Here is a 15,268-nt window from a genome sequence, read left to right as displayed (position 1 = left end):
CACGCAGCCCATCAGGGTAAGCCCCTGGCAGGCCGGGCCAGTTTGTTTAACTGCCACGTCCACAGGTTCGGCCGATCGCAGCTCCCACTGGCCCTGGTTCGCCGCTCCAGGCCAACGGGGGCTGCAGGAAGGGCGGCCAGCACATCCCTCGGCCCGCACCGCTTCCTGCAGCCCCCATTGTCCTGGAGCGGCGATTGGCCGAACCTGTGGACACGGCAGGTAAACAAACTCACCCAGCCCGCCAGAGGCTTTCCCTGATGGGCTGCGTGCCAAAGGTTGCCGATCCCTGCTATAAACAGATCTGAGCGCTGTGTGTTAAGCGGAGCGGTGATCCAAGGCGAAGCTGGTGATCCAAGGCGAAACTGTTTCTTTGGAAGCAGCGACTCTGTGAATACTGCGAGTGTCCAGTGAACCAGGTGCTGGCTGCTCCAGGGAGACGCTTGGAGAGCTCAGGGGGTTGGAACGTGCGTCACTAACTTGGGAAGAGAGAGAGTTGGGGAACTGACCCCCACCAGGCACTGAGGAGGCTTCCTCACACTAAGGGGAGGTGGTAGCAAGGAGCCTCCCAGCCCTAAGTCCTCCTGGGAAGCATCACATCTGGGCTGGGGCATTGTCGTGTTACTAGCATGGCAAGAGACGTTGACCAAGTGAATCTATTTTGTATCTGTGCCTTGAAGATGGTTTTAAAAACAGCCCTGGAGCCAGATCCACTGCGGCCATTGGGTATTGACGTTGTGCTGGTTCCTGGGGAGGCCAGGGAGCCTATGGTGCCCGTTTCCCACCCCGGGGGTTTGCACACCCTGACTTAACTTTTCTGGGGCTCCTTTGACTCTCAGCTAAGGCCCAAAATGGCAGACCGCCATGTGCGATTTGAGGCAGGCTCACAAAATGCTGGAGGCTTGGCCAGAAGCAAGCAAGTTTTGTGTCTCTTCAAGTTTAGGGGATCCTGGCTGTATGCGGGAGGCCTACTGGGGGTTGGGAGCCCTGATGGGGAGGTTGGGGGGGCTGGCTGGGGGTGGCTAGAGAGTCTGTTTGGGGTATGTTGGGTGGTGGTGGTGGGAGTGAAACCCTGGCTGCGGGATGTAGGGAGGGTACAGACCTTGGCTGGTGGCTGTGGGGGGTAGAGACCTTGCCTGTGTGTGTGTGTGGGGGGAGGACTGTGTGTGTGTGTGTGGGGGGGCGTACAGAACTTGCCTGTAGGGGGGGTGGGAGGGCTGGGTGTGTGTGTGGGGGGGTACAGAACTTGCCTGTGGGGGGTGGGTGGGAGGGCTGGGTGTGTGTGTGTGGGAGTACAGAACTTGCCTGTGGGGGGGTGGGAGGGCTGTGTGTGTGGGGGGGGGTACAGAACTTGCCTGTGGAGGAGTGGGAGGGCTGGGTGTGTGGGGGGGTGGGAGGGCTAGGGGATGTAGGTCACAGACTGTCTGGGGTGTGTGGGGGGTCACAGACTCTGGCTAGGGCTTGTGCAGGGGAAGGGGGAGGGGAGTTGATTACATTTGGTAACTGGCCCTTTAAGACCCTCCTTTCGCTGAGGCTCCGGAAACCGATTTCTGATTGGTTGGGGCCCCTCTCGCGCGCAACCGAACTTGACGCAGCCAGAGCGCACTTCCATAGCCCCGCCCTCTGCATTTGACGGAGGCCGCCCTGGCCAATCACCGCCTGCCTTATCTGCATATTGCCTCTAGGGTGCCCAATCCGAGTCCTAGCTGTGTGTTGCTCATTAGCATAACGATGGTGGGCGGGACGGAGGGTGCAAGGAAGGGCGGTTGAGACTGAGAGACGGGGTTGCTGAGCCAGGGAAGTTTGGGGAGGTGCGGGGGGCTGGGGTCCGGGAGGCTGGAGGGGGAGGAGGTGGGGGTGCGAGGGGCTGTGGGATTGGAGGAGGTGGAGGTAGAGGGGCTGGAGTGGGGGGCGGGGGGCTGTGGGATTGGAGGAGGTGGGGGCAGGGGGCTGGAGTGGGAGAGGGAGAGGGCGGGGGAGGAGGTGGGGGGCTGTGCGATTGGAGGAGGTGGGGGGCGAGGGGCTGGAGTGGGAGAGGGCGGGGGAGGAGGTGGGGGAGGTAGAGGGGCTGGAGTGGGGGGCGGGGGGCTGTGGGATTGGAGGAGGTGGGGGCAGGGGGCTGGAGTGGGAGAGGGAGAGGGCGGGGGAGGAGGTGGGGGGCTGTGCGATTGGAGGAGGTGGGGGTGCTGAGGGATTGGAGGGGAACAGGGGCGTGGGGGTCCTGGGTTGGGGGGCTATAAGGGAGCCCCAGGGAAGGAGCTGCTGCAGATGGTGCAGGGAGGGGGGCCAGTGCTGGGCGCGCTCTTCCCCTAGTCTGACCTTGCTAGTCAATAAAGGGCTATAAGAAGGGGGGGGCAGAGCTCCCCATCCCGCCCCTCTCTGCCCGTCTTCCCCAGTTCCCCTTTCCTGGGTGTCTCTGTGACTCTCCTGTTGCAGTGACCGCTTGTGTCCCATGCTCAGTGCAGGGCCTGGGAGCCAGGAGGCCTGGATTCTGTTTCTGCCTTAGCCACTGACTCACTGGGTGACCTTGCACAAGTCATTCCCTGCCTCCGTGCCCCAGTTTCCCCAGGTTGCAGAAGCCCATGAAGCACTCTGAGAGTGCAGATAGTAATTCACATTATAGTGTTAATGCTTTTGAACTTTAGTAGGGTTGTGGATCAGGGCACCTAGAGCTTCATATGAGCATCTTTTATTATATAAATTGAAATAACTCAATTGGGAAATTCCCCAAGCAACATCCACTCTCCTGGCCTGCACAGAAAAGCAGCTGCTAGTCAGACTGTTACGTATGAAGTGCTGTGCCAATGTTGCTTTAAATTATTGTATCTCTTGAATATCTTTTCTTTCCGGTGCAGTGTTAAGGTTGCAATTTAAATTACCTTGTTTTGTTTTGCACATTTATCATTTTGCTTCTAGAGGTGATAAGGGAAGTTATTTGACCAGGGTCACACAATGAGCTAGTATGTGAGCTGTGAATAGAACCCAGGAGTCCTGAGCCATCAGAGCAGGAGACAATACTTCCTCCTGAGTGGGATGTTCCAGGTGGGCACTGGGGCCTTATTTCGGCTGGATTGTAGCTTAGTTGCTGCTGGGTTTGAGGTTTGCTACCTCCAGTTTCCAATAACCTTTCTCCCTGCTGCCCAGTTGCTGAAACGTCCATAATGAAACTTGATTGCACGTTACAGGTGGCCTGGTCTGAGTTGCCTGAGCATTTCCTGGTGCTCTTAGCTGGTGTCTGCAGAAATTGGTCATGTCGCATGGTGCAAAACAGCTGGCCGCTGGGATCTTGTAAGTGTTGCAGGTTCTTTCCCCTTACCAGACAGCAACAGGCCGACTGTTGTTGTGGTCACGGTGATGCTGACAGGCCCCGTAGTGCCTGACAGCAATCAAATCTAGGTAATAGATTCATAGAGCTCAAGCCTGATGGGACCATTAGATCATCAAGTCTGACCTCCTGCACAGCAAGGGCCAGAGACCTTCACCCAGTTACTCCTGGATTGAGCCCAATAGCTTGTTTGGCTAATGCATCTTCCAGAAAGGCAGCCAGCCTTCATCTGAGGACATCAGCAAGTGGAGGCTCCCTTGGTAGTTTGTTCCAATGGTTAATCACCCTCACTGTTAAAATGTTGGGTCTAATTTGAATTTGCCTGGCTTCAGTTTCCAGCCATTGGTTCTTGGTCTGCCCCTCTCTGCCAGATTAAACGGCCCGTTAGTCCCTGGTATTTTCACCCCAGGTATGTGTAGGCTGTTAGCAAGTCAGCTCTTGATCTTGATGAACTAAAGCGATTGAGCTCTTTAAGTCTTCCACTGCAAGGCATTTTTCTAGATCATTTTTGTGGCTCTTTTCTGCACCTTCTCCAATTTCTCAAGAGCCTTTTTAAAATGTGGACCCCAGAACTGGACGCAGAGTTCCAGTGTCGGTCTCACCAGTGCCACATACAGAGGTAAAATCAGCTCCCTGCTCCTGCTCGCTATTCCCTGTTTGTACATCCAAGGAGCGCATCAAAGATCTTGTCTTAGTGTCGTACTGGGAGCTCATGTTGAGTTGCTTCTCCATTATGACCCCTAAACCCTTTTGGAAACACTGCTTTCTTTGTTCCTAGATGAATAACTTTGCATTTGGTTGTATTAAAATGTGTTTTGTTTGACTGGGCCCTGCTTACCAGGTGCTCCAGATCACTCTGTATGACTGCCCTGTCCTCAACGTTAGTTACCACTCTGCCGGTCTCGGTGTCATGCGCAAACTTTATCGGCGCTGGTTTTATATTTCATTCTAGATCATTGATGAACGTGTTGACTAGCATCAAGCCTAGTACCAGTCCCTCTGAAACCCCACTAGAAACAGCCCTATTTGATGGTGATTCCCCATTGGTAACTACCCTTTGAGATCTGTCACTTAGCCAGTTCTTAATCCATTTATTGCTTTAGAGAGTGGAGCCTACTAGTTTCTCAATCAGAATGTCATGCAGTAGTACCTCAGATACCTTACCAAAGTCTGTTACATCTACACTGTTACCTTTATCGGCCAAGCTTGTAATCTCAAAGAATGAAATCAGGCTTGCTGACTGGACCTGTTTTCCATAAACCCATCCTGACTGGCCTTAATTAAGCTCCCATCCACCAAATCTTTATCAATTGAATCATTTGGTATTTTCTGTTATTTTGCACAGGATTGATGTCAGGTTAACAGGCCTGTCGTTATCTGAGTCAGCCCACTTGCACATTTGGAATATTGGTACAAAGTTCGCTCTTTTCCAGTCTTCTGGAACTTCCCTGGTATTCCAAGACATACTAAAAATTAACATCTCCTCCAAGATCTTCTCAGCCAGCTCTTTTAAGATTCTTAGGTGCAAGTTCGCCAGGCCTGCTTATTTAAAAATACTTATCCCTAGCAGATGTTGTTTAACATCCTCCTTAGTTGCTAATGGACTCAAAAGTACTTCGTCATGCTCACATGATACACGATACCGTACTGCCTCTTTCCAAATGCGGAACCTTTTCTGCATCATCATGAACAGTTTTATTTTTTCCATCTAGTAATGCGTCTGTACTTTTGCTAGGATTTCTTATACTTAAAAAAAATTCCTTCTTATTGTCCTTAGCCTTGCCAGCCATGGATTTTCCCCTGATGTCTTTAACTTGCCTTATTAATTTTCTGTACTTCATAACTGCTGAGTTATATCTGCTGCTATTTACTTCCCCGTTTTTGCATTTGTCATGGATTTCTAATTCCTGCCTTCACTCATCCTGATCCTGTAACTGGACTTGTTCGGGTGGAGCACCGCTGGGGTTCCGTGGGGGCATATCTGATTGCAGGAGCTGGGCCCTAGTTTGCTGCTCTGCCTTGGACTGTGGCGTGTGTAAGATGCTCCAGATGAAGGCAAAGCTCTCCTGTATGATGCACCAGCACCAGCCCATTCCTTCTCTCCATACTGTGCCAGGGAGGGTGGAGTGTTGTCTCCAGCCATAGAGTAGTGGATGCGCTGGGTACAAGGACTGATGGATGGCCCTTGGAATTGGTGCCCAGAGGAGTATAACTTTAGATCTGTTCTCAGTCATGTGAGAACCCTTCTCGTTCTGACTCTTCTCTGCAGCTGCTTGACCTGCCAGCAGAGGGCGTGATTTGGGCTGTAACCTGTGTGCAGGAGTGCCCCAAATTACCTTGGGCCATGCTGGTCTTGGTGGGGTTTGTTGCGCCCCTTAGTTATTACAGTGCTAGCTGGTCCCAGTAGGGCTGCTGTGGGGAAGGGCGTGGGAGCTCTGGCATTGGGAGGGCGTCGCCATCAGCTACCTCAATCCCAGCTTCTCCCGGTAGGAGTTGCCCTTGTGAAGGGCTGTGGAGAGTGCTGGCTGCGTGGGAAGCTCAGGGCTCCTGCATTCCCAGCCCCTCCCAGCAGGAGGTGCTGAAGGGCGTAGCAGTGTGCACCAGCAATGCCATCCCAATAGCGTCTCTGCAGTTGCGCTTCAGCCTTTTCCCTCCCCACAGTGTGACACGAGCTCTCTGGTTGCAGACATGCCACCGGCAAAGGCCAGCATGGAAACTTCCTGGTCGCCATCAAGCAGGAGAAGGGGGAAATTCCCCGGACCAGCAGCGAGAAGCCCCATGGCGAGGAGGAGGTGAGCCCCTCTTCTGCTTTCCCGGCCCGCCCTGGGCACAGGATCCCTGTGGCTCGTCCAGGCTCTCCTGCTGGCTCGACGGCAGCCGCGCGGGGCTGGGACAGCTGGGTTTACAGCGCTGCAGGGAGCTGCTTTGCTGGGGTTTTGTGCCATAGAAATGCATTTGCTTACCCTGCAGTAGTCCTAGCGTAGCCGTGCAGTGTGCCAGGCTGCCGCAGATGGTGCAGGGGCTTGTGGCTGCAGCACGGGGCTGGGAAGAGAGGCCAGGAGTCCTGGCCTCGGGAGGGCTAACTGCAGGGGGCTGCATGGCGCTTTGTCCCTCCCTTCCCCCTGCGGACACAGTCACTTAGTGAGCTCCAGTCCAGCGTGCTGATTGGTTTCTTTCCCTCCCCTGCCGCGGGGCGACAGCCAGTGAAGAAGAGGGGCTGGCCCAAAGGGAAGAAGAGGAAGAAGATCCTGCCCAATGGCCCCAAGGCCCCAGTGACCGGCTACGTCCGCTTCCTGAACGAACGCCGCGAGCAGATCCGCATGCAGCATCCCGACCTGCCCTTCCCAGAGATCACCAAGATGCTGGGAGCCGAATGGAGCAAACTGCAGCCCACGGACAAGCAGGTACTGCGGGAGGTGGGGGGCGTCCAGAGGTGACACACTCGCGTTAGCCCAGCCACATCCAGCTAGGACCCGGGTCACAGCCACGCTCCAGACCCACTCAGGCTGTTGGGCTGGCTGAGGATTGCACCTCGAGTAGGATAGGCTGCATCTGGACCGGGGTCTGCGGGACGTACCCTAATTGGCTGCTGTGCTGTGGGTCTGGGGTTCCCTTCCGTAATTGCAGGGCATACAACCTCAGCGAGGCCGGGGTGTCAGCCAGAACGTGTGGCTACCTGATTCAGCTGCCATTGGCATCCAGGGGAGCAGGGCCCTGACTCCTGGAGTCACGCCCTGGAATACTTGCTGGGCCCCTCGCTGGGATCCAGGCTCTGGGGTGGTGTTTAGGGCTGCACCTCGCCCCCCTTCCCTGCTCCGTGGGGCGTGCCCACCTGACCCCGGGTGGTTTCAGCGGTACCTGGACGAGGCGGAGCGTGAGAAGCAGCAGTACATGAAGGAGCTGCGGGAGTACCAGCAGTCGGAGGCCTACAAGATGTGCACAGAGAAGATCCAGGAGAAGAAGATCAAGAAAGGTTGGTGCTGGGGGCGTGTGGGGCTGGGCTTTGGCAGGGCCCCTGAGCACAGCATGGTGCACTCTGCCCTGCCCCCCGCTGACACTGGGGTGGGGAAGGGGCTGGGAGCGTCCCCCTCTGTGGCTGGCAGGGTGGGCCTGGCACAGCAGGATGAGGTGAGTAACCTCTGACCTCTTTGTGCCCCCAGAGGATGCTGGTTCTGTGTCTGTGAACACTCTGCTGAACGGGCACCCGCACAAGGTAAGGCCCCTGGCGGCTCTGTGAGGGTGGGCAGTGCCCAGGAGAGGGGCTGGGTGCCAGGTGCCAGCTGGGGAAGTGAAGCAGAGGAGCACGGAGCCCCTCGTAGAGCATGAGGTGGTAAATCCTGTCGAGCTGCATGGGCCCTGCCAGGGCTGCCACGGGCTGGCGGGTGGCAGTGGAGAAGTGGGGCCTGACTCCGTGCAGGGCTCACTAGGCTGGTGTGAGGTGTGTCCGGCTCGTGCTGTATGGCCCTTCGCTCACTGATGTGTCCTGCCTCTTCCTCCCCCCCTGGTGATGCTGCTTGCTCAGTCCATGCCTGTCCCCCCCGTGCCCAAACACTCACTGACCGTGGCAGGGGCTGCCTGTCTGTCCCCTGACACCTCCCTAATGTCCTTCAGGCCGTTGGCAGACTTGCTGCATGTGACCCCGCCCTAGCAGAGGGGCATGAGGGGGGTTTGGCTGCAGACTGGGATTAGACAGAACTGCTCAGCCGTGGCATGTGGAGCTGAGCCTGTAACAGCCGGGGGCGGAGTTATTGTGCATCCTTTAAAATACCCTTCAGGCTGCCACGGCTGGGGACTATGGCTTGGCCCGGCCTGTTGGGGGGAGCCCGGGACTATTGCTCGGCCCATGCGGGACCCACCAGCTCCCTTGGGCCATGTGTTGGGACTGGCAGGCCCCACTGCCTCCCCCATCCTTGAGCTGAAGCAGAGCAGGGGCTGTGTGTGTGGACCCCAGGGGAGGCAGGAACCCAGCCCAGGCAAAGGGAAGTTCATCCCTCGGGCTAGAGTCGACCTGTCCTGGCCACTGGCCGTTAACCTGCATCTGCTCCCGGCCAGGGCGGGGACTGCGGCGGGGACGGCTTCTCCACGTTTGACGTGCCCATCTTCACCGAGGAGTTCTTGGACCAGAACAAAGGTACCGAGCCTGGAGGGGGAGGGGGGGGGTTAACTTGGTGGGGCAGTGACCGTCCTGCATTGTGTTTGCACAGCGCCGAGCGCAGTGGGGCTCTCTAGAATACTATCAGCGACACACCGCAGGCCAGGGGAGGGGGAGGCTAGAGACCGTGGTGCCCAGTGCTCTCTTCTCCCAGCGGGGGGCGGGCCCAGGATCCCTGGTGTAAATAGACCCCTGGGGCTTGCCGTAGCTGATCCCACCCTGGCCCATGTGGCTGGGCAATGCCTGATCCTTCCCAGCAAGGCACATGCAACCCTTAGTGCCCCAAGGCGAGTTCAGGGTGGGGGAGTCGCAGCCTGTGGTCTTGGCTGGCACCTGCTGATCCTGTCAGCGTCACGGCAGGGTGCCAGGCAGCCCTGGAACAGAGTCGCTGATCCCAGCATCCTGCCCGGAATTGACTTCCACCTCAGTTGGCCCAGCAGGGGCCAGGTGCGGGGGCTGATGGGCCGAGAACACGGGCAGCATCTAGCGCCATGGGGCCCTGATCCTGGCTGGGGCCTCTGGGCTCTGCCGCAACCGAAGTCGCTGATGGTACTGCTGTGTGAGCCCTGCGTTGGCCCCAGGCCTGTGTCAAGCTGGGGGGAGCTGGCCTCTCCCCCAACCTCTGCACTGACCCTCCCTCCTGTCTGCGGTGGGGCAGCGCGGGAGGCCGAGCTGCGGCGCTTGCGGAAGATGAACACGGAGTTTGAGGAGCAGAACGCCATCCTGCAGAAGCACACGGAGAGCATGAGCTGCGCCAAGGAGAAGCTGGAGCAGGAGCTGGCACTGGAGGAGAGGCAGACGCTGGCCTTGCAGCAGCAGCTCCAGTCTGTCCGGCAGGCCCTGACCACCAGCTTCGCTTCTCTCCCCATCCCAGGTGAGCCCAGGAGGCAGAGAGAGGAGGATCATGGGAACACAGTCTACAGAGATCCCCTCCTTGAGCAGACTGCTGGTTGTCGGGTGGGCTGTCACTAGAAGCGGGTGCCCAGGGGGTCTGATACTCTGCACGTGGGGGGTGGCTGGAGATGGGGCCTCAGAAATCTCCCTCCTTTTCTCTCTTATCTCAAAGCACCCTGTGGTGGCACTGAAGAAAGGAGTCTCTTTGGCACTGTGACAGTGTAGCCCCGCCTAGGCTGGAGTGTGGCTGGCTCAGCACGCAGCCAGCAGGTGGGGGCAGAGGGCGGAGAAAGTGTCTTTGGCAGAGCAGACGCGGCCTTGGCGTGGGGGTCTCACTCCAGGGGTGAAGGGCCAGCTGTGGTTGGACCCAGAGGTTGCAGGGGATGAAGGGGTTGGGCCTCAGAGCTGAGCCCTCCGCCCAGCTAGAAACGCCCTGGAAAGGACCACAGACAAGGCATCCTGCCCCCCTCCATGGAGTGCCAGTCCTGACCCCTACAGGGCTGCCCGGGCATCGCTGCAGCTGGCCTCTGGGGGCATTGGGCTCGGGTCCAGCCGGGATCCAGCGCTTTGCTAACCAGGCCCCTGTCCCCAGGCACCGGAGAGACCCCCACGCTGGGTACCCTGGATTTCTACATGGCTAAACTGCACAGCGCCATCGAGAGCAACCCGCTCCAGCACGAGAAGCTGGTCGTGCGCATCAAGGAGATCCTCTCCCGGATAGCCAGGTGAGCGGGGGGGCTCTTCCCTGCCAGGCCTGAGGGCAGGGGGCTGCAGGGTTCGGTGACTGGTGGGGCTGGGACCCGCCTGGCCTGGGCATTGGCCATGGCAGCTGTGGGCTGATCCTGGCAGGTGCTCAGTACCCAGAACTCTGTGGGTGAAGCCAGAATTGGTGCCAGGGAGGGGTGGGGAAGGGGGGGAGAGTCAGATCTCGTCAGGCAAGAGGAGGATGTGGTGGGATTGACCCAGGCTGCCCTGATGCTTGGCTTCTCCCTGGACCATTCCGGGGGCATGAGGGAGGCATGTGGGTCCCCCACAGCGTGTCACACCCCGGTGTGGTGGTGCCGGTTGGGAAACCCCTGGTGCCAGGGGCTGCGGGGGGATCTTTGCTGCATGGCTGTGCTTTGCCTAGGCCCCAAGCCTGTTCTGACAGCCCCTCGCAGCCAACCACCCCTTCCTGGGACGCAGTTAGAACAGCCCAGACGCCCCCAGGGCACCCACAGGCCAGCTCAGGGCTGAGCCGACCTGTGACTGGAAAGGTCCATGTGTGGGCTTGTAACTCCACATTTTGGGGCCCACGTGGCCAGGGGAGGCCCCCATTTTAAATGGCAACTGTGGGGCGGGGGTATGTCCTGGGGTCCCTCCCCGCTCTTCCCCATCTCACTGACGTGGGGCACGGGGAGTGGCATGCTGACCGCTAGAGCTGTCCTGAGCTCCTGCTCGCTGGCAGGGACTGGACCTGCCCCACAGCTGCCCCACAGCTGCCCCACAGCTGCCCCACAGCTGCCCCACAGCTGCCCCACAGCTGCCCGGTGACTCGTGTGAAGTGGGCTGCTGGCTCTGGCTCAGTTTCCTGGGGCAGGTGTCTGCGTTGCAGCATCTGCCCCGGGGTGAACTGTCGCCCGTGTGGGCAGTCTCATGGAGACCGAAATCCCCGTCTCCCTCGGGGGCATCCCCAGGGTGGGCTGGAGGCAGGCTCGTGTGGCAGTGAATTGGGCACTGCCTGTTCTGGGGAGGAACAGCCCCTCCGGCCCCACACCACTGCTCCCCCACCCCCCGAGCTGCTGAATGAGCCGAGAGTGCCTAAGCAAGCCGTGTTTTTCCTTCCTGTTTTTAGTGAACACTTATGAAAGGCCTGGCGTGTCCTGCGGCCCAGCGCTGACAAGGACTGGGACCCTCAGCCACCTCCTCCCACCCGCCCTGACACCTGGAATCCGCTGGAGCCTTGCGGCTCAGCACCTCCGCCTTGCACACATCTTTGCTGGAGAAGGGCTTTGAGCGGGTTGAGTAACTCTTGGTCCTTCCGTGCAGCTGAGAACTGTGGGCCAGGCCCCCGTGAGGCCTTGGGGGGCAGGCCGCCAAGCAGGGACAGCAAGGCAGCTTGCGGGGTCACTTCTCGGCTCCTCCTGCGCCCCCGGCTCGCTGACTGCCAGGGCTGGGGCTCAGGGCCGCGCCCCGGAGGCGTGACTGCATGCGCTGCAGACTCCGCGTGCCCCATTGCGAGCTGGCCCTCGATTCTCCAGCGATGCTGGAAATCCTGGAGCAGCTGCGTTAAATTAAACCACACAGCCTTAAAGCTGATCAGAAGCTGCCCCCGGCCGCTCACTGTGACAGTAAGTCAGGCGTGTCTCGGGCTGGTCCCACCCTCCAGTTGTCAAGGTGACAGAGAAGTCTGTTTTGCCAAGGCAGGGCAGAAGCGCTCGTCGCTGGGAGGGTCCTGGTGTAGACCAGGCACAGCTGTCCTTACCCCTGTGTCATCTAGACCTGCACTGAGCAGAAGAGGACACAGCAATGATAAGGCCACTGTCCTGCCCATGTTAGCGCAACTTCCCCTAGAACTGCATCAGTGTTCAGGCAAAAATAGATGGGTTCCCTCTTCCCCCCCACACACAAAAAATGTCTAGTGTAAACCCAGCCCAAGCTATCAGCAGTGAAATGGATCAGTGTTGGCATTTAAACTACCATCATTAGGTTTCAGGGTTAACCAACTGACGTGAAGGGGGCTGTTCACCCCTCTTGGAGCAATTGTTTCAGGCTGACTGTAGACTCAAGCACTGTGTGGTGGGGAGGGAGCTCTGCTCCCCTATCCCTAAAATAGCATGGCTGAGTATTATGGGGCTGGCCCTTCCTAGCCCTGCTGAGCCCTGCCTGCGGGGGCCTGGGGAAGCCATGTCTGGGGTCAGGCCCGCTCCCTGGTTCTCAGCATGGTGTCCTCTGCCTTGGTAGCTAAGGGGCATGTTTGTAGTGTGGATGGGATCAACTGGGTCAGACCTGTGGCAGGCCCAGCCTGGTCAGTCTGGTTACATTCCTGCTGCCTGGAACAGGTCCCTGCCTGCATTTGGGTCTGTGGCATAGATGGGCCCTTGTCTAATCTTAGGGTCTGTGTTCACTGCTGAGTTAACCCAGGCACTTACCCCGTGGAACCTCAACCCCCTCCTGTCCGCACACAACCCTGTCCCCTGAGTTGGGTGGTGCTCTCAACCCTGGCTAGCTGGCCCGGGTGCCATTTTCACTCGGCTGGGAACCTGCCCACTTTGCAGTGAGGGCGCAGGCTAAATCACTCAGTGCTGATAGTCCTCCAGCGCCTTCCCACAGTTCCCCTGTGTGCCCAGGAGGACAGACAAGTTCTCCCACAATTCACTGGGAAAGACCCCTAGAGCGGCTCGGCTCACTGCAGCACACAGCACCTGGGAAGAGCCCCTGAAGTCCTAGTGCCCCCCAGGCGAGTGCCGTGCTGGTGCAGGTATAGAAACAAGTCAGGCGCTGCTCGCCCTGGCTGGGCCAGCCTGGGTGCAGATCACCTGCGTTCCTCTGCAGTGTAGGCCTATCCCACGACGTCTCCAGGGTTATCGTGTTCAATTCCCTGCCATCCTGTGCTGAGCCCCCAGGGGTCGTGAGGGGCAGAAGCTGCTGAGGGTGGGGAGACAGTACCCATTTAGGTGCCCGGCGCTCAGGGAAGGTGAGGCAGTGTGGTGGAGAGCTGTGCCCTGGCAGGAGGGCGCCATTCTCTGGGCGTGGGCAGGGGTGGGAGCCCCACTCCATCCTGGCCAATCCTGCAGACATCACGCCAGAGATGGCCACTGGGGGCACGTCTACACTGCAGTTCAAACCTGCGGCTGGACCATGCCAGCTGCTTTGGGCTCACAGGGCCTGGGCTACAGGGCTGTGTAATTGTGGTGCAGACGTTCGAGGTGGGAGGGTCCCAGAGTACTGAGCCTGAAAGCCCCTTAGCCCGAGCCCTGCAAGCACAAGTCAGCTGGCCCGGGCCAACCACGGGCTGTTAATTGCAGTGCAGACATGGGCTCACTGCTTAACACTTGCCAATCAGCCATAAAGGCTAGAGACATGGTCTGGCTCCAAACGTCCTCGCAGCCGGGGGCAGGGGGCCTGGCCCGTCTCGCGCAATTCATTTGTTTTTACAAAGAAGTTGAGTGTGACCGAACCTCCGGGTGAGCAGCGACGAGTCGCTCAGTTCCCTCCTGGAGCCTCCTTCTGTTGGTCTGGCCCGTGAGAGATGGCGCTGGAGCGTGACGCTGTGGGCTGAGGGTTTTAGATCCGATCACAGCACCTCTCCAGGCATTTTGGTGGGCAGAGTAGGGACCAAACTGCTGTGCCAAGGGCAGTGCTGGCAACTTGCCTGCAGCTTCTAGCACCAGGCACTGCCAGCACTGGTCACAGAGAGCAGCAGCTTCCTCTGCAAGGAGGGCTAGGTGTCTGTGGGAGGAGTACGGTGCGCGCTGTGCACTGCAGGCACGTGTGGCAGGATCCCTCCTTCCCTGGGGATGTACCATCTGTGTGTGCTCCCACTTGAAAACGCCTGTCTGCCACCATGGCCCCAGCCCCAGCCCTGCTCAGCCAGTAGCACGGTGCTTTTCAGCCTGTGCTCCGTGGACCCCTGCGGAGCCGCCGACTGTCTAAGGGCTGGTCCACACTAACCCCCCCATTCAAACTAAGATACGCAACTTCAGCTACGTGAATAACGTAGCTGAAGTCGAAGTACCTTAGTTCGAACTACAAGGTACTGACCGCGGGTCCACATGCGGCAGGCAGGCTTCCCCGTTGACTCCGTGTACTCCTCTCGCGGAGCAGGAGTACCGACGGCGAGCACTTCCAGGATCGATTTATCGCGTCTAGACAAGACCCGATAAATCGATCCCAGAAGATCAATTGCTTACTGCCGAACCCGGGGTAAGTATAGACGTACCCTAAGGGGTCCACGAAAGGGTGCCGTTACCATAGCCCAGTGCTTTTCAGCCAGGGGCCCTCAGACTGTAAGATTTCCAAAGGAGCCTGCACCTCCATTCGAAATTTTGTAGGGGTCCATAAATGAGAAAAGGTTGCAAACCCCTGGACTAGCAGGTCTGGCTTGGCTGAGAACAGTTGCTCAGTTACAAGGGGCCGTACCCTTGTGGTCAAGGGGCCGGGCCCTGGGAGCTCTGGTTAAACTCCCAGCTCTGCCACAGACCTTGGGCACATCATACCGCTCTCTGCACCTTGCGTTCCTCCAGCAGTGCAGGGGAGAGCGGCTCCCTTTCCTACCTCCCGAGGAGGTGTGAGGCCAGATTCCCCAGTGTCAGCAGGCGGCTATGGGGGCACCTAGCTACCCCCTCCCCTGTGCTGAGCGTGCTCTGGGAGCTGCACCCACTGGGGCCCGCTGAGCAGCATTTTCAGTGCCTCTCATTTTACGTCACCTGAGTAAGGGCAGTGGCTTAAAAGTTCCCCTTGTGCAGGAGCTGCCCTTGTACCTGCAGTGCCCATCCCTGTTCTGCGGAGCTCGGGGATCTCTGTGTCTTAACTCAGTGTCCCCCGGTAAGTGGGGTTTGTCACTGATCTCGATCATGTAATTAGAGAGACTTATTTTCTTACTAGCACTGCGTAACAAAGCGCCATTTCCAATGAGCAGTCGCCTCTCCCTTGGGGCTAATGCTCTGTCTGCTGTGGAGCGACAGCGAGAACTGCTCTGGTTTATGTACGCGTCTCCATGTCGCGGCCGCAGCCTGCGGTGCCTGGGAACGGCCAGGCAGACGTTTCATACAAATAAAAATGGGGGAGAGACCCTGTGTTCCCTGAGTGAAAGTGTTTCAGGGGGAGGGGTGGGATCGTGGGCGAAGTGTGTTAGGTGGGTATAGGGTGACCAGACAGCAAGTGTGAAAATCGGGTCAGCGTGGGGGGTCATAGGAGCC

At 58.4% G+C, this 15,268-nt stretch overlaps 1 protein-coding gene across 4 annotated transcripts; it reads left to right on the top strand.

Moving 5' to 3' along the window:
* Positions 1 to 393: 393 nt before the first annotated feature.
* Positions 394 to 15,141, top strand: HMG20B (high mobility group 20B). Of its 4 annotated transcripts, none has more exons than XM_065578451.1 (10): positions 394 to 416; positions 3,183 to 3,285; positions 6,009 to 6,114; positions 6,523 to 6,726; positions 7,175 to 7,295; positions 7,483 to 7,535; positions 8,375 to 8,453; positions 9,133 to 9,348; positions 9,961 to 10,093; positions 11,203 to 15,141. In XM_065578451.1, exons 2-10 carry the CDS (start codon positions 3,248 to 3,250, stop codon positions 11,213 to 11,215), a joined length of 963 nt encoding a protein of 320 aa, XP_065434523.1. In that variant the 5' UTR covers positions 394 to 416; positions 3,183 to 3,247; the 3' UTR covers positions 11,216 to 15,141. The 4 variants fall into 4 exon arrangements, with proteins under 4 accessions (XP_065434523.1, XP_065434522.1, XP_023963665.1 ...); XM_065578450.1 differs by lacking the exon at positions 394 to 416 and adding an exon at positions 1,704 to 1,795 and having other exon boundaries at positions 3,184 to 3,285; XM_024107897.3 differs by lacking the exon at positions 394 to 416 and adding an exon at positions 1,786 to 1,808.
* Positions 15,142 to 15,268: the final 127 nt, after the last annotated feature.

Source organism: Chrysemys picta, chromosome 25 (assembly GCF_011386835.1).
Source record: "Chrysemys picta bellii isolate R12L10 chromosome 25, ASM1138683v2, whole genome shotgun sequence".
Classification (NCBI taxonomy): domain Eukaryota; kingdom Metazoa; phylum Chordata; order Testudines; family Emydidae; genus Chrysemys; species Chrysemys picta.
The sequence above is the reverse complement of the archived record's forward strand: the minus strand, read 5'-3'. Positions and strand labels throughout refer to the sequence as shown.

Bases quoted from the DNA above. Each gene is read 5' to 3' on its own strand.
- HMG20B (XM_065578451.1), top strand. From the start codon at position 3,248: ATGTCGCATGGTGCAAAACAGCTGGCCGCTGGGATCTT. The intron at 3,286-6,008 runs GTAAGTGTTGCA...CTCTGGTTGCAG, and splicing joins CAGCTGGCCGCTGGGATCTT to ACATGCCACCGGCAAAGGCC. The intron at 6,115-6,522 runs GTGAGCCCCTCT...GCGGGGCGACAG, and splicing joins AGCCCCATGGCGAGGAGGAG to CCAGTGAAGAAGAGGGGCTG.